An 18,486-nucleotide genomic window follows, 5' to 3' on the forward strand; every position below is an offset into this window, starting at 1 on the left:
AAATATTTTTGTACATGTGGGACTTTTTCCCTCTGCTTTGATCTCCTTGGGATACAGACCTAGGAGGGGTATTGCTGTGTCAAAGGGTTTGCACAGTTTCATAGCCCTTTAGGCATAGTTCCAAATTGTCCTTCAGAATGGTTGGATCAGTTCAACTCTATCAACAGCATCACTGTCCCAATTTTTCCCCATCCCCTCCATTAGATATCATTTTCCTTTTCTGTCATGTCAGCCAATATGATAGGAGTGAAGCACTACTTCAGAGTTGTTTTAATTTGCATTTATCTTATGATTTGGAACATTTTTTCGTATGACTATAGATAGCTTGGATTTCTTCTTCTGAAAACTGCCCGTCCATATCCTTTGACCGTTCCCAATTAGGGAATGGCTCTTATTTTTATATATTTGACTCAGTTCCAATAAATCTGAGAAACAAGGCCTTTATTAGAGAAACTTGCTATAAAAGTTTTCCCAGTTTCCTGCTTTCCTTCTAATTTGGCCTGTATTGGTTTTGTTTGTGCCTTTAAGAACCTGGACATCCTGCCATTTCGTGCATATATGTTTTGTCCTGAAGTTACTTCATTCTTTATGGTACCACTGAACAAAAATGTAGTTTCCCTGATTATCTCTCTAGGTCTCTTTTGCTTTTTGCTCTGAGATCATGATTTGCTACCCCTTCCCTTTTTATCTCAGGGGAAGCATAACAGATAACTACTCCAGTCCCTTATTTTACCTGTACGTGTCTTCCTATTTCAAGTGTGTCTCTTGTAAACAACATATTGTTGGATTCTGGTTTGTAATCCATTCTGTTGTCTGCCTCCATTTAAATGGTGATTTCATCCCATTCATATTCACAGTTATGATTACTAACTATGCATTTCCCTCTACCCTATTTTCTTCTTTCTACATCTCTCTCTTTTTACCCTGTCCCTCCTCAAAATTTTGTTTTGCTTCTGACCACTGACTCCCTCAATCTGCCCTCTCTTTTATCCCCCTCCCCACCTTTCACTTATCCCCTTCTCCTCCTCCTTTCCTGTTGAGTAAGACAGACTTCTATACTCAACTCTGTAAGTATGTATGTGGGTGTGTGAATTTGTGTCTGTGTTTTCATGTTTTCTTCCCTCTTTGAACCAATTCCAGGGAGACTAAGGTCAAGTGACACCTGCCACCCCCATCCATTTTCCCTTCCATTGTAAAAGCCCTTCCTGGCATGGCTGTTTTATCTGAGATAATTTTCCCCATTCTTCCTCTCCCTTTTCTCATCTCCCAGTGCATCCCTCTTTCTCACCCCTTCATTTCCTTGGGGGGGGGAGTGAGGGGGAGATCTTCCCAATATAATTGACTCAGACACATGCCCTCTGTCTATGTAGATGGCTTTCTAACTGCCCTAATAATGATAAAGTTCTTGGGAGTTACATGTCTCATCTTCCCAGATAGGAATGTTTAACCTTATTAAGTTCCTTATGATTTCTCTTTCAGGTTTCCCTTTTATGCTTCTAGTGAATGTATTTCAATGTCAAGTTTTCTCTTCAATTCTGATTTTTTCATCAGGGAAGCCTGAAAGTCCCCAATTTCATTAAATATCCACTATCCCCCCTGCAGGATTATACTCAATCAGTTGTGCTGGATAAGTGGTTCTTTGTTGTAACCCTAGCTCCTTTGCCTTGTGGAATATTCCAAGCCTTCCACTCCTTTAATGTGGAAATTGCTACATTTTATGTGATCCTGACTGTGGCTCCACAATATTTGAATGGTTTCTTTCTGGGTACTTGCAAATTTTCTCCTTACCCTTGGAGCTTTGGAATTTAGCTATAATATTCCTGAGAGTTTTTACTTTCAGATCTCTTTCAGGAGGTGATCAGTAGATTCTTTCAATTTCTATTTTACCCTCTAGTTCTAGGATAGAAAAAGTTTTCCTTTATACTCTTTTGAAATATGGTATCTAGGCTCTTTTTTTGATCATAGATTTCAGGTAGTCCAAGAATTTATAAATTATCTCTCCTCAATCTATTTTCAAGGTCAGTTGTTTTTCTGATGAGATATTTCACATGTTCTATTTCTTCATTCTTTTGACAACTTTGTTTTATTGTTTCTTGATGTCTCACAGAGTCATTATCTTCCATCTGCCCAATTCTAATTTTTAAGGATTATTTCTTCAGTGAGTTTTTGTACCTTTTTTCCATTTGGCCAATTCTGCTTTTTAAATTGTTATTTTCATCAGTGAATTTTTGTGCCATCATTAGGCCAATTCTGTTTTTTAAAGTGTTATTTTCTTCAGTTATTTTTTGTGCCTTTTTTAACCAAACTGTTAATTCTCTTTTCGTAATTTTCTTGTATTGTTCTCATTACTTTTACCAATTTTTCTTCTACAACTCTGATTTTTAACATAATTTTTTTTTTGGTTCCTCTTCTAGCTCTCCCAGGAATTCTAACTGAGATTATGTCCAATTTACAGGTCCCCCCCACCCCCACCTTTAAGGCTTTGTTTGTAACTCTTTCCACATCATTGTCTTCTTCTAAATTTGTGTCTTGATCTTCCTTGTCACCATAACAACTTTGCTATGGTCAGGTTCTTTTGTTGTTGTTTGCTCATTTTGCCAGCCTATTTCTTGATTTTTAACTTCATGTTAAAGCGGGTTCTGTTTACCTGGGGATGGGCAGGTACTGTCCCAAGCTCCAGGGTTTTCTGAACTGCTGATTTCACAGACAGTTCTGGGGGTCTGCAAGTTTTCAATGCTTCCAAGGTAGTGTGATACAGGGGAGAGGTGTGGTCACTGTTCTCTCTGGTTTTTACCCAAGAAGGGCCCCTGCCCCACTGCAGGGTCCTTCTCTGCCCTGGAGCTCCCAGAGCTGCTACTGCTTGCCTCCAAAGGCCACCACTGTTACTAACGTTGCATTTGCTCCAGGCTGACCCCACCCCAATATCACAGACCTTGCCTTCCAAACTACCAATTTTTGTAAGGCTGGAAAAACTGTCTCACTGTGACCTTTTGCTGGCTCTGCTGCTCCAGAGTTTGATTTGAGGTGTTATTTTAAAGTCGTTTTGAGGGGAATAATGAGAGAATTCAACTGGGTTGCTGCCTCTACTCCACCATCTTGGCTCTGTCCCCTGAACTCACTACCTTTCAAGGCATCCAATTTTATTTGGGGGCTGGCTGTTGTTGTCAGGAAACTTCTTCCTCATGTCTGAACTGAAATCATCTTTTCCACAACTCTTCCACCCAAGGCTCCTCTTCAAGGTCCCAGCCAAACAAGCATGATCCCACTGCAACTTGAGAGCCCTTTAAATACTTGAAGATCTGCTCTCAGCTTCCCCCTTTTCTTTGTATCTCCAGTGCTTAGCACAGTACCTGGCACACAGTTGGCATTTAATAAGTGTTTACTGACTCCTAAATTTTCTCTTTTCTGAAAGAAATACACTTGATTTCTTTACCTAATGATCAACTAACACCATTGCCTCTGGTCCTCCCCATCATTCTCCTCTTCCTCTCCTGGACACACCCAAGCTTGTCAATGTCCTTGAAATATGACATATAAAAGTGAACAAAGTACTCCAGCTGTGATTGGACCAGACACATCTAGAGATCTCTTGGGGTTTCTACCATAGAGGTGAGCAGCAGCTAGCAGCCTTTACATGGCACTTTACAAATACTATCTCATTTAATCCTCACAACAACCCTTGGGAGGTAGGTGCTATTATCAGGCCCATTTCACAGATGAAAAAACTAAGGCTAAAGAGGTTTAATGACCAGCTCGAGGTCACGCAGCTATTAAGTGTCTGAGGATGGCTTTGAACCCAGATCTTCTGAATTCTAAAATCAGCGCTCTTACTCAGTATGCCACCTTGCCTTCTCTCAGAGAGAAGTTGTTAGAAGCTGGAGTGGTATTTAGCAGTAAATTAACCTTGCAATTATTCTTACTCGCCCAGCTGGTGAGGAAGCAGGATGGCCAGTACCTTCCTCCATGTCACCTGCCCCGTCCTCACCCTGCTGCCCATCTCCAGGCCCAAGCCTGCCACCCCAGTGCCCACTTACCTCTCGGATGAGCTCCTTTCGGACCTTGGTCTCAGTGTACAAATGGGGAAGCGTGCTATCCAGAAAGTCTCGGATGAGGGAGGGCTTGTTGTGAGCAGCAGAGTTGAATAAGGCCAGAGCCACCCTTCGAACATTTAGGTCTGAGTCCTGAAGGGTCTTTAAGAAATCTCCTGAAGGGTGGGAGGGAGAGGGTAAGAAGAAGAAAATAAACAACACACACACACACACACACACACACACACACACACACACACACACACACATGAGTGAGGGGGGCAGCCATAGCTTTTAAGTAAAAACAATAGAAATCTAAGTTCTCCAACTGTGCCTCAATTATCCGGGTACTGTACACCTAAGTAGTGTATAAGAGTTGTATTCACAGGCTCATAGATATAGTCAAATCAAGTCAGTAGGCATTTATTAAGCTCCTGCTGTGTACCTGGCACCGTGCTAAACGCTGAGGACACAAAGAAAGGCAGAAAACAGCCTCTGCCCTCGAGAACCTCAGAGTCCAATGGGATTGGAAGGGACAGGTAAGAACAGGTCTAATAATTTGAGGAGGGAGCAAACGCTGAGAAGATCCCCCTCCTCCACAGGGAAGGTGATACAAACACTTCATTCTGCAGCCTGTGCCGGCATGGGGCCCCTTGGGATTTGTGACTTTAATCATTGCCAGAGAGGCTCTGCCCTCTCTCTGCTTTTGTTCTTGATGGTAAAAGTCTTGCCAGGTAACCAAGCCAGGCTCTGGACTCACCGATGCAGTCCTTCAGGAGGACGTCGACAGGCTGGGGCTGGTCCGAGATAGTGAATTTAATGGCGGTGACAACAGTGCTACGTGCATGTGGTGAACCTGGCGGGACCCAGAAGAAAGCATGACCCAAGGGGAACAGGGACCAACTCAAAATAACAGTTATGGCATCATGGATGGGGCTGGGCCCTCCCAGGTTCCCTGTGCCTCCAGGGGAAGCCCAGTCTCCCTCCTCCCATCTCCAAGGGAAAGTGATGTCAACACTTCACTCCTGGCCCTGGCGCACCTTCAGATCTGAAACCTCTTATTACTGCTGGGGCAGGCCCACCTTCTTCTGTTCTTGATGTTTGGGGAGAGTGCATGGGAAAGAACCCTACTTACTGCCAGCTCTCAATTATCCACTCTGAGGAATGGGAACAAGAGGGATGATACATAACAGACATTCCAGCCCACTTCTGTTTTGGAGAGGGGTGTGAAATGTGGTCTCTTTCCTAGGATTATTTTTGCAGTGTGCTCTGAGATAAAGAGCATTCTGGCTCTAAAACCAGCCAGCTTCAAGACCCAGGGACAAGGCACTGCCTTCCTAAGCCTCTATTACCTGGTGGAGAAACGAGAGAGGGAGCCAGGTAACAACAGAGGGCTGGCCTTGCAGTGAGGAAGCCCTGGGTTCGTGTCCTGTCCCTACCATATGTTGGCTGTGTGATCGTGGGCAAATCACCACCTCCCAGGGCTCCGGGTGATTCTCCAAGACAGGAGTCACAGATCTTTCAACAGCAGTGGAGTTCCCTATACTCATGAGGAAACCACAGGTCTAGAGCCAAAGAACAGTCATATTTTGGGGGACAAAGATAATTGCATTATCTACACCACAGGACTACTGAGAAGGGAGGGATCTGGCAATCACAGGGCGCTAGAGAAATAAGAAGATTATTAACCATAGTAAGCAGCACTTATATAGTGCTGGGAAGTCTGCAAAAAGCTTTCCCACATTACCTCATCTGATCTTCACAACCACCCTGGGAGGTAAGTGATATTTGATTCTCACTTGACAGCTGAGGAAGCTGAGGAGACAGACGTTAAGTGACGTTGTCGAAATGCGGCTGAATTCTGTAGGCTGCCCCATCTAAAGTGGGCAGTGGTCTCTGCAAAGGTGGGGGGCCATGGGTATGGAATATTGCATACATTGTTAGGGACAGTCTTTGTGCTGCTTGGTTTTGCTAAATTTTTTTTTTCCAAGTGGACTGGAATGAAACCAGCATAGGCCTTTAAAATAAGAGACCCCCAGCTCTGGATAACAGAGCTGACTTGCTTTCTCCCTTTCTTCTTTCCTGGATGAGAAGACCAATGGGCACTTTGGGGAGGAAGCAATTTGCAGGTGCTCCACGTCATTCTGGGTCCCTCTGATCCCACCCGGGGAGCCAATTCCCCAGCACCTCCCTCCATTTTTACCTGCGAGGAGCTGCTTCTGTAGCTGGGGCAACAGCTGGGAGGGGTTCACCAGGGCCAGCTTCCCCAGGCACTCGGCCACCACGTTGCGGGTGCCTTCCTCTGTGCACTCACAGTGCCTGAAGAGCAGGGCCCAGATGTCATCCACATAGGGCTTGAGGCCTTCCGCTGGGGCTGCACCGATGGTCTCCTTCAGAGAGTGCAGCAGCAAATACTGCCTCTTGGGCTGGGTACCAATCTCCCCAAGCAGGAAGGGCAGGTATTCAGGAAGGTTCCGGGCACCCACGCAACCCAGCGTGTAGGAGGCTGCTGACCTCACCTCCTCACTCGGCGATGAAAAAGCCTCCAGCAGAACTGTTTTCAACTCTCGCTGGGACCCCATCCCAGCCACCACGTGGCCCATCTCGGCCAGTGCCAGGAAAGACAGGACCTTGACGCCTGGGCTGGAGCGGGGGGATTGGGCATCTCGGGTGAACTGGCCCACAGTATTTGCTGCCTCCTGGGGATAGGCAACTACCAAGGCAGCCAAGCACTTGGCCACTGAGTGGTGTGCCTGTTTGTGGAGGGGAGGTGAGTTCGGAACTGCGTTGTAGATGGGGCTTGTGAGCTGTTTCTTCAGCTCACAGTAGCTCAGGCGCGGGGAGCGTGTGCCCATGAGGGCCTGGAAGAAACCCGCGATGGCGGTCAGTGCTCCAGCCTGCAGCAGCGGTGAGTATACCAGCTGCAGGACTTCAGAGAGGATGGGGCCGCTGGTCTTGGAGAGTGAGGAAGGGTGAGCCTGGGCCAGGGAGGTGAGGAAGCCCACAGCCATCTGGGCCACGTGCATGTCACTCTCCCCGATGAGCGGGGGAATCTCTCCCAGTACTGCCTCGATTACGGGTGGAGGGATGGCGGTCCTGTAATTCCGTACTAGGACTTCGAGGGCTGCCAGGGTAGCCAGCTTCAGGGCCCGCTGGTTCTTCCGCAGGAAGGAAGCCAAGATGGGAAAAATGTCATCGATAATGGGCTGCAGGTCAACCCGGAGTGGGGATCCCGCCACCAGAACCAGTGCCTTGACCGTGGGCAGCCGGGTGATCTCATTCTTTAGCCGCTCCAGGAAAATGAGCAGGGTGGTCTTCATCTCGTTCCCCAACCAGTCTCTCAGGTGGGCCATGATGTGGCCCATGCAGGCAATGGCTCGTTCCTTCACCTCCTGGTCCAGGTCAGCTGCCTTCAGCCTCATGAGGGTGGCAGTGAATATCTCCTTGACGTAGGGTTGGGGGTCCAAGGCTGAGGGCTGGTCCAGGGGCCGGAGGACCTTCACCAACTGCTGAGTCACCAGCAAAGCCTCTGAGGTTATCTTGTAGAATGGGTCAGACACACAAGCCACCACTGGGGGCAGCAGGACTGGCAGGTGGGCATGGAAGGCCTCAGGAGGGTGGGTACACAGGAGGACATGCAGGAAGGCCAAAGTATCAATCCGCATGTTAGAAGAGCTGGCCTTGTCTGTCAAGGAGAAGATAATGCCTACAGCCAAAAGGTATGGGGGGGGGGTGGAGAAAACAGAAACAACATTACCAGAAGAACCAGATTCTTTAAGGAGAATCTCTGCAACTCAGCACCACCAAGCCTCCACCACCCATTTCCTATTGCAGAATGTCTAGTTCATGCAATCCTTGCCTCAACACCATCCACAGTATATCTAGGGAATTAATCGATGCACATGGATTGTCTTGTTTACACAGAAATCACAGGGTGGGTGCTTTGAAGTGTCTCAACAATACAGGTAAAACACTATGCCAACTATACTTTCACCCAAGCCTCCTTGTGATCCATAGCCAGAAACCTGGGGAAGAATCTGATTGCAAAATATCATGGGTTTGAGCTGAAATGGACCTTATAGGCCTAATCTCATTTTACCATTGAGGAAACAGGCCTGGAGCAGGTTAGAGACTTGATTTGAACTCAGCTTTCTTGACTCCTAATACAGCTTTCTAGTATTAATGGGGGTCTCAAAAATTACAGGACAAAAAGTATACAGAAGACGCCTTCCTTCTTTCTCCAAGTATAGAAAAGATGCCTTCCTTCTTCTCCTGAGGTTCCTGACTGGTAGCAATACTAAAATCTACAAAGGACTGAGAGTTAGGTTTCTTTATTGCTCTTTGCATCTCTGAGGCTCCTAGTGCGAGGCTTTGCACATGGCGTGCCCAATAAACTACGTGTTGCCTGGGCAAACGAAAGAAGACCAGGCCCTCCAGTGGAAACTGTCATCGGTTGCTCTATTGCTGAGCCAAAGGTCAGTCATCCAGGGACCAGAGAGGCTACTGGAGACCCTTGGATGGGTCATACCGCTACCCTTCCTGGATGGGTCATTCCCCTCCTCTCCAAGAGGCTAATGCAGCATAAAACAAGAAGCGTGGATCGCAGACCAAGCACAGAAAGCATCCTCTGCTGCTTCAGAAACACCCAGGGTCTGGTACTTCACTCTCTTCTTCAGTAAGTGGGTGAGTTGGAGAGGGAGGACACATGGAGTATAGTAACAGAGATAGGGAGAGGTTCTGGGTAAGATTCAGGCAGTTCCCTAGGGAGGAAAGGACCAAATGCTCCAGTGTAGTTACAGCTTCCAGAGCCAGCGCATCTAGGAAGAGGAGGAGGGTCTGCACAATGACCAGGATTATCAAAATAAAGGATGGTGGTGGGAGGCGGAGGTGCCAGTTTATAGCCAGACTAGGGGTGAGATGGGGCCATAGTGTAGTTAAGGTGATCACAGGACCACAGATTTAGAGCTGGGAAAGACCTAGTTTAGGGGTCAGCAAACTATAGCCCACGGGCCAAATCTCATCCACCACCTAGTTTTGCTTGGCCCCATAAGCCAAGAATGCTTTCTACATTTTTATATAGACAGGCAGTGGGCTGGAGGTGGCCTTTGGGCCAAAGTTTGCTTACCCCTGGGCTAGTGCAAGACTTTTATTTTACAGATGAGGAAACTGAGGCCCAGAGGGGCCAAGATCACAAAGCTAGGATTTGATTCTGGGTCTCTGGCCTCCATGCCCAAGCTCTTTCCAAAGTACCACCCTGATAGAAGTGACCCTCACCAGGACTGGTGTGGTGAGAGGTGGATCTGTGTCTGTTTAGGAGGTTTGCCCGGCTCCTCACAAGGAGGATGCTACCCCCAGTCCCAACACTGCCCTCTACCCCCAGCCCAGGTTACCTGGCACCAAAGCAGGAATGTGCTCGGACAGGCTCCCCGGCAAGACTCCAGCTAGTTCTGTGAGAACGCTAAAGCAGCCTTGGCGGGACTTGATACTCCGGTCCTTGAGTTGTCTCTGGAGAGCCTTGACAATATGGGGCACCTGTGGGATGTCTGAAGCGCTCAGTGACCAGCAGGAGCCTCTCTCCCTCCCTGCGCCCAAGAACTGAGGTTCTACCGTGAAGCTCCTTATCTGTCTCAAATGTCCTTTAGGCTCACAAAGGGGCTCCTGATCTGGAGTTGGCTGAGCCTGGGGCAGCCCCGGTCCTTCTATCCCTGATTCCAGGATCATAGATCTGGTGCTACAAGGGACCCTAGTGATCTTCTAGTCCAATTTCCTCATTTCACTGATGGTAGAGAAACAAAGGCCCAGAAAAGAGAAATGATTTGCCCAGGTAGCCAGTCCTCCTGGAGCCCAAATGCACTTCTCATCCTATTCCACCCTCAGGAATGCTATGGATTCAGCCAGTGATGGAAGAATGAAGAAGGTTCACATGACACCATCTCTACTTATCAAAGTCCTCTGGGACCATACGGCAGCTGGGAATTGAGAATTCCCAGATTTCAGGGAGAATTGTAAATTTTTAAATTTAACTTAAATTTAATAATAATCAAATTATTAATTTGTTGTCTGGTCGTTTCAGTCATGTCTGACTCCTTGTGACCCCATTTGGGGTTTTCTTGGCAAAGACACTAGACTGGTTTTGCCATTTCCTTTTCCAGCTCATTTTACAGATGAGGAAACTGAGGCAAACAGAGTTAAGTGACTTACCCAGGGTCACACAGCTAGTAAGTTTCTGAGACCAGATTTAAACTCCAGTCTTCCTGACTCCAGGCCCAGTGCTTTATCACCACACCACCTAGCTGCCCATTAATTTAATATTAAATCAAAGATTACAGAACTGAGGGAGGAAGGCCCTACTAGCCTCTCTTTCTCTGCACAGCTCATAGAGTCATATGGAAGGGAATCTTAAGAGACCACCAGGTCTAACCCCCGTATTTTAAAGACGAGGAAACTGAAGCTGAGAGAGGAAAGAACCCATGCTCACACAGACGGTGAGGGACAGAAGCAGGATTTGAATATGGGTTTTCTGACTCTGAAGACAATATTCTTCCCAGGAGCCTCCAAAAGAAGAGGGAACTAACTGATCATCTACTAGGGAAGTTCCTGCAGGGGGTGGAGGGGTGGGGAACAAGGGAAGGTAAGAACCTCTATGAGCCTAAAGGACAATGGAGAGGGATGTGCAGCTGGAAGTGACAGTTACTGGGACTGGACCAATCCTTCCTGGCCCCAAGATCCCCGGTGTGCCCACCTTCCTCCCCCTGATCACTGCCCCACTCACAGGGGGATCCTCAGAAGAGCACCACGATCCTGAGGTCCCTCCAGCAAAGACCCCCCCGCCCGGGACCCCCATTATGCCCATCTCCCTCTCTGTGATGAGTGCCCCACTCATGGGGGAGCCCCAGAAGAGCACCATGGTCCTGAGGTCCCTCCGGCAAAGACTCCCCACCTGGGGTCCCCACTTTGCCTACCTCTCTCCCCCTTATCAGTGCCCCACTCATGGGGGATCCCCAAAAGAGCACCACGATCCTGAGGTCCCTCCACCAAAGACTCCCCACCCCCGATCCCTGCTTCCCCACCTGATTCTGCAGCATGGTGAGGGGCACGTTCTCCTTGCCAGCCACTTCCGACGTTCGGAGCCAGCTTTGCCCGGGATGCGTCTGTCTCAGCAGCGAGATGTAGGCCCCAAAGATGTCAGCTTTGACGTTCTCCTCCCGTTCCTTGAACCTGCTGATGAGCACCGGCGAGAGGACCTGGTAGAAGTCCTGCAGCAAGTCATGCCTGGTGCTAATGATGGCGGCCACGCACTTGGCCGCAGCCCTTCGGACCTTCCAACTCATGTCATCGTCGTCACTGTACTCGTCGTCACTTTCTGGGGATGGCAGAATCACAGGGGGTTTCACGCGACTGACATCTGATGTTAAACTGGGAGACACCCACATAGAAGCAGTAGGAGTGAGGAGGAGGGGGGGGGAGGGTAGCTCCTGTGATTATTACCCATCCATTATTTTGTTATTATCAATGACTATATTAACATAATATATTGTAACAATAATGATAAGGAATGGTTATTAATGATATCACTAATTAATAATAGCTGCCATGTACACAGAGCTTTAAAAGTTTAAAATTCCTTGTGGACATTATTCCATTTGAGCCTCCCAGCACCCATGTCCTGAGGCACTGGCTTCCAAGTCAGAGAACCTGGTTCAATCCCGCCTCTGTCCCGACCTGCCTGTATGGGGAGGCGCTTGGGTAAATTGCTTGACCTCTCTGGGTCTCAGTTTCCTCACTTACTAGACAGCTATTTCTATGCCTAAATTTACTGTTAACAAAAAAAAACCCCACAGGTCCATGAGACAGGTGTTCCCATTCTACAGATGAGGAAACTGAGGATCAGAGAGCTTAGTTAACTTGTCCAGAGTCACACAGCTAGTAGGAGTCAGAGGCAGGACTTGAATACAGGTCTTTCTGACTCCAATACTCTAAACACTATGCTATGCTGAGTCTTGGAAATAGTAACCAGGAAATGGGAAATCAGCTCCGAGATGTTGGTGTTGGGGAGCAAGATAAGGCTGTAATGCCCAGTGGGTGGGCATCCTGAGTGTGTAAAACATAGGAGAACAGCCCAAACAGGCTGGGTTTCTGGGTAAAGCACAGTGACAAATCAGACACTACTGGTTCCGTCCAGATAACACTGAATCCCATCCCCAGGACGTGGCCGCCTGGCTGTCCATCAGTCCCACCCTTGGTTTTACTCCTTCTACCTCTGCCACACACTTCACCCGGCCTCCTGCAGGAGGGGATTGGGACATGAGACAGAGGACTTAGGGACAGCAGGGACAGGGGGCACATTTCAGAGCATGGGCAAAGATGGGCATGGCACTAGATAGTTTGGGAGCGGGGGAAGAGGTGAAGGTCACAAAGAGGCCTCTGGACTTTAGAGGGGAAGCCAGGGTCCTGAACGCAGAGATTAATTAGCGGACTCATCTCACATCATATCTAAAACAAAACATATTATCTTTAATGAAGTGAGGTGGTACTAGGAGATGGAGCATTGGGCCTGGAATCAGGAAGATCTGAGTTCAAATCAGGACTCAGGCACTTATTAGCTGTGGGACCCTGGGCAACTCACTTTACTTCTGTCTGCCTCAGTTTCCTTAACTGTAATATGGAGATAACAATAGTACCTATTTCCTGGGGTTGTTATAGCAGTAAAATGAGATAACATTTGTAAATCACTTTGCAAACCTTAACGTTCTATATAAATGCTAGCTATTAAGGATGATGGGAGCCAGCGGAGAGTCTAGGCCTTGGTCTGGTGGAGGGTCTAAGCCTTGGTCTGGTAGAGGGTCTAGGCCTTGGTCTGGTGGAGGGTCTAGGCCTTGATGTGATGGAGGGTCTAGGCCTTGGTCTGGTGGAGGGTCTAGGCCTTGGTCTGGTGGAGGGTCTAAGCCTTGGTCTGGTGGAGGGTCTAAGCCTTGGTCTGGTAGAGGGTCTAGGCCTTGGTCTGGTGGAGGGTCCAGGCCCTGGTCTGGCGGAGGGTCTAGGCCTTGGTCTGGTGGAGGGTCCAGGCCCTGGTCTGGCGGAGGGTCTAGGCCTTGGTCTGGTGGAGGGTCTAGGCCTTGATGTGATGGAGGGTCTAAGCCTTGGTCTGGTGGAGGGTCTAGGCCTTGGTCTGGTGGAGGGTCTAAGCTGTGGTCTGGTAGAGGGTCTAAGCTGTGGTCTGGCAGAGGGTCTAGGCCTTGGTCTGGTGGAAGGTCTAAGCCTTGGTCTGGTGGAGGGTCTAGGCCTTGGTTGATGGAAGCAAGAGGACTACCCTGCCACATGCCCATGCCCCATCTCAATGGCCACAGCTACCTTGTTCATCATCTTCTCCATCTTCTGTCTCCATCATTTCATCCTCATCACTGTCATAGTTGTAGTTGGGGTCATGAGTCAGGTACTTCAGGCAGAGGTTGGTCACACTGGGAATATAGGGTCCCATCTCCTTGGGACACCTGCAGATTGGGTGGAGAAAGGGAATGGTCAATTTTATATGCAGTGGAAGTGAGGGGTTTAGATTACTCTCCTACAATGAGTGCTTTCCAGAGGCCTTAGTCACACTCACTCCCCATCCCCAATCTCTTCCTTGGAAGTAGAGAGAATTGGCCCTTAAGATTTTGGCTGGAGATTTAGCTAATGGACAAGTTCATAGCATGTGATTCTAGTCTTTCATTTTATGGATGAGGGAACTGGGAGCCAGTGGGATGAAGTAATTTGTCTGAGATCACCCAGATAGTGACAGAGATCCAGGTGTAGAACCCAGAACTCCTGACTCCCCACTTCATGCCTCCATGTCTTATGTATCATGAGTCTGTAAGTCCAGCACTGACTGTACCTGGCAGTTCCCCTTCAACTGACCTCCAAGGCTTCTCTCCCCATCCCCTAATCCCTACCCTCAAATACAGGCCTCTCTCCCTGGTCGATGTTGATGGGATTTAGTGGCCTTGGCTTTTCCTAATCTCCAAATTGGGAGGTTCTCTGCCAAAGGGTCTATCATCCCCATTAGCCACCACAAACCAGCCCCCTTAAGGAAGCATTTGTAGGCATGTATGTGTGTGCATGTATGTGTGTGTGTGTGTGTGTGTGTTCCCCACCAGGCAGAGTTAGAATCTGATTTGAACCCAGGACTCAACTCCCAATCCAGGACTCCTTCCCCATCACACTTCCTTTATCTCCCTTTTGGGTCTGATGTGTGGAGAGCGGAAACTCGATCACTTCCTCCACCAACTAGTTACTAGACCCTTGGCTTCCAAGTCAATTCAATTAAAAAAACATTCACTGAGACTGTATTGTACACCTGAGGTCAGGCAGGGACAAAGATGGCCCTGGCCCTTAAAAAGCTTAGAGTTTTATAGAAGGGATTCAAATGGGCTGGACCCAAGCTCTGTGAGGGCAGGAATTGTTTCATTTTTGCCTTTGTGTGCCCAGGATCTAGCACACAGTAGGTGCCTAATAAATGCTTTTTACTTGACTGTTTGATTAGAATGAGATCCCTTCCTGCATGGAAATTCTAGGGTCCTATGAACTTTTGTTTTTCTTTATGTTTATTATTTATAGCTAAGGCAGATTTAAAGAGGAAGAGTTGAGGGAAGGAAAATGTTTCCAGAAGGCCAGAGTGGAGCAGGGAGGAAACAGCTTTAGTGTGTGTGCCCAGGACTACCTAAAACACCCCTCCCCACCCTGCCCCAGACTGCCAGAGACTGAATCAAATCAGGGCTTCAAATTCCAGACAGCCCTACCTTCTCACAAAGGACTCGAAGGCTTGGAAGCAATACTCTCGGAGCTCGTCATCCTCCACAGCACAAAACTTCACCACTAAAGGGACGATCCTTGGCAGGTGGACACCTGCAGGACGGAAAGACGAGAGAGGGTCCAGGGCTGAGTCCCACCCAACACAACATGTCCCTTGGCTGCCTAGCCTTCAGACTCCTCCCAAGCCTGGCCTGCTCCATCCCAGGACTTTGATGAGTACATTATAATAGGTCTAGACTCACTTCAGGGCAGACCCTAAACCCCGAGTCCTTTTCACTCCATCCCCAAGCGGGGTGATGACAAAGGCCTGGGCTAGGAGCTTTGTTCTGCAAGATTCAACGACTCTTATGAACAGATTGATAAATCAACATATGCTCCAATAACTACACAAATGAGACAAAGAATGACAAAACAATGAAACTGATCGATCAAGAAGACATGAGAAGGCAGCTTCATCTCCTCCCACAATCCTTTGGGTAAGTGGAGGACCACTGGTGAGGGATGTGGCATATAAAATCAGATTTCTTTTTTTTAAGTAGTTAAAATTTTTTGGACATCTTTTTTCCTTTCTCCATATTTTACTATCAGGGAGGGCTCTCTTGGAAGGAGCAGGGAGAAGGAAATAGTTGGAAATACATTTGATAGAAAAACAAAAATTATCAATAAAAATTAATTTTTTAAAAGGTGGTTTGCAGTCTTCAGGACAGAGAGCCAAGAGGCAGAAGCCAACTGACCCCACTCCTGCCTCAGGTGTATAATGTTCCCCATCCTTCCCTCTCCCCTCCCCAAGCTCCAGTTGTTCTCTGTGTTCTTGGCAGCCCCGAGAGCAGAGAATCCACAGTGAGCCAAACCACGCTGGGCGACAGGTGCCATTGTTCTGGGAGCATTCCCTAAATCTCTTTTCTCATCCTTGGCACCTGGCTTCCACCTTTGGGCCTTTGTTCTTAACCCTGGCACTTACATGTCTTCCCATTCATCTCTCATTAGCCTCCTCTTCTAGGTCAGGCCCTCGCAGAGGCTGGAGGCACCTGAAAGCACTTTGGTCTGAAGGTTTAGAAGCAGCCCTCAGTATAGGAAAACTTGACCTGGCAGCTCTGTATCTTATGGAATAGCTGCACTAGGATCTCTTCTTAGAATCATGGGTAATTAGGAGGAGCTCTAAGTCCTAAATAGACCAGCTGTTCCCCTCTTAAGCAACACAGTTTTAAAATGTTCTTCCTTGTATTTTCCCCAATGTTTGACAGCTTTGCGAATTATAACAGCAGGACCAGGAAACAAGTGACTATTTGCCATTATCTGAGTTCTTTATTGAGACAGTTTGCAGGGATTTTGTTTTTGTTTGTTTTAAATCTTGGCTGTAGAAATTTTCCACAAAGTTGGAGTTCTGTACAAAATAAGCTACAGTTTCCATAATGCTTGTTTGCAGGACAAATGGAGCTATTCATTAGAAGGGGAAAAAACATGCAGGCCTCAGCTGTTTTTCCTGTCTTTACATTTTGGGCCCATGGTAGCCCACATCCTTCCTTGGCTCGGCTCGGCTATTTCTTTACCCTAGAAAATGCCCATTTTCTGGGGTCCAGTCTGTCCTCGACTCTCCTCCGGGCATTCTATTCCCCACCTGGGAACAAGGACTGTCACCCGCCCCCCTTCTTCAGTCAGCCCCACTCCCTGGCCCTCTCTCCCCAAAATGCCAGAAGCCTCATACCAACACGATGGCCCGCCTGCCTGCTGATGCCTCCAATACACTGGATGTAGGTACGAGTGGTAGAGGTGGATGCATCTCCCTCCAGCTCAGCCAACAGCTGCTCCATGAGCTCTGAGAATAGGTTGGCGCTGCAGGTCATGACCAGGTGGCCAAGGGCAACAATGGCCCGCTTGCGCACTGCCAGGCGGGGGCTGGTGAGCTGTGGGACCAGGCAGTGCAGGATGGAGGAGTGGAAGGAGAAGAGGGCCCCGCCCAACCTGTGGCCAAAGGAAGGGGGAGGGGGATGAAGGAGTCAGTCTCCAGTCTCTGGGTTCAATTTCCCCACTTCTAGCCCCCCTCCCCCCAACACCCAGCCCACAACCCACCCCATTCCACAAGAGGCAGCTGAGCAGTGAGGGCACTTGGCCTCTACCTGGCCTAACTCATCCTCACTTGGACTCTAGGACGTAGATTGAGAGGGCATGGGAAGCTTTAGTTCTAGAGAAGTTAAGGGATTCAGCTGAGAGTCCAGAGTAGAACTAGTCAATTAATTCTAGAATCCAGGGCTCGGCCTCCTAACTCCAGATGGAAGGTATTCTAGTGGGAAGCCTGTTATCTAGCACTTTCCTACAGAGAATCGGTCCAGCTTTACCGCAGTGGGTCCCTCCAACTACAGATGTGTCCTAGGGAGAGGTAGAATCCACACTGAAGTATAAATGGAACTATGAAGGAGGATGTTTTATCTCTCAGCCACTCCGATTCTGCCTGGGCCTCCCCTATCATTGCCCTCCCCCTCCTTTTCTCCTAGCCATGCCAATCTAAAGCTCCATTTGGCAGGGGGCACCCTAGGCATCTACACCTTCTCTGCCTCAGTGAACAGTCTGCACCTCATGCTTGGCATTATCACCTTCCCATTCTATCCTCCCAACCAGGCCAATCCAAGTCTTCAACGCACAGTGAGAACTGAGGCATCTATACCCTCTGGGCCCCAGAAAAATAGCTCATTCCTGATGCCTGACAGAGGAACCCCTAAAACCCAGGCAGGATAGAAGAAAGGCAACTAGGAATGAAAAGCCTTGAGTTCTAGTCACTGATGTACCACTGACTCACTGTGTGACTGCTGCTCTGTGGGCTTCAGTTTCCCCATCAATGACATGAAGATGATGCTTCCTATACTGCCTTCCACAAAGGAACGTAGTAAGCACCAAATGAAATCACGAATATAAAAACAGTTTGAAAAGTCCAAAGTCCTATAAAAATGCAATCTGGGGCTCACATGCACCCTCTCTGACCACTCCCTGACCTTCAGGCCTCTTTTCTTCCCAGACTTCTTACCTACTCAGCATGTCTGATAAGATATCCAGAGCCTCCAACTGCACGGACACATCCTCTTGCTTCCCAATAGCTCCAGTGAGCTGGGATGTAATCTTTTTGCACACGTTGGCTGCCATGGTAGAGCCTGGAACACGGAGGGGAGAAACAACTGGGGCAGTGCCAAAAGGCCTGCGTTTCTGGGATACTGATCCCAGCAGGTGGCATGCACACACAGCCAGATAATATCTGTACTGGACTTAGCACAGTGCCTGGCACGTAGTAGGGGCTTAATAAATGCTTCTTTCCCCCTCCCCATCCCTCAGTCATCAATATTTAGCTCCCTATCCTGTATCCAACTCGGTTACAATAGCGGTTTGGGCTTTTGAGGTTTCAGTGGCATGGCTCCATCCTAACACTGGTTACAGCTTTGGGGCTGATAAGGTAAAGCTGTACCAGAAAGTATGGGGTGGTGGAAATTGTGCATAATTTAGAGGCCGAGAGGTCAAATCCCTGCTTTGCCAGCGGGTGATTTCCTCAAGGCTGCACGGCTACTAACTGTCAAGAGCCAGGACAGTGGGGAGAATATAGGTCTAGAGAAAGAGGCCCTGGCTTTACTACCTGCCTCTGTTTCTTCACCTGTAAAATGAGGGGGTTCCTGGACTAGGTGACCTC

General features: G+C 48.3%; 1 protein-coding gene across 1 annotated transcript in view; it reads right to left on the minus strand.

Annotated features, from left to right (window-relative positions):
- The window catches only part of CAND2 (cullin associated and neddylation dissociated 2 (putative)), a 47,844-nt gene that overhangs the window by 6,862 nt on the left and 22,496 nt on the right, over nucleotides 1–18,486 (minus strand). Inside the window, exons 4-12 of the mRNA XM_036738125.1 lie at nucleotides 17,836–17,959; nucleotides 16,522–16,778; nucleotides 14,804–14,909; nucleotides 13,380–13,519; nucleotides 11,099–11,391; nucleotides 9,419–9,560; nucleotides 6,232–7,734; nucleotides 4,789–4,884; nucleotides 4,035–4,204 (exon numbers count right to left, since the gene is read on the minus strand). Coding sequence (XP_036594020.1) covers nucleotides 4,035–4,204; nucleotides 4,789–4,884; nucleotides 6,232–7,734; nucleotides 9,419–9,560; nucleotides 11,099–11,391; nucleotides 13,380–13,519; nucleotides 14,804–14,909; nucleotides 16,522–16,778; nucleotides 17,836–17,959 — 2,831 coding nt within the window. The remainder of the gene's footprint in view (nucleotides 1–4,034; nucleotides 4,205–4,788; nucleotides 4,885–6,231; nucleotides 7,735–9,418; nucleotides 9,561–11,098; nucleotides 11,392–13,379; nucleotides 13,520–14,803; nucleotides 14,910–16,521; nucleotides 16,779–17,835; nucleotides 17,960–18,486) is intronic.

This window comes from Trichosurus vulpecula, chromosome 9, assembly GCF_011100635.1.
Source record: "Trichosurus vulpecula isolate mTriVul1 chromosome 9, mTriVul1.pri, whole genome shotgun sequence".
NCBI lineage: Eukaryota > Metazoa > Chordata > Mammalia > Diprotodontia > Phalangeridae > Trichosurus > Trichosurus vulpecula.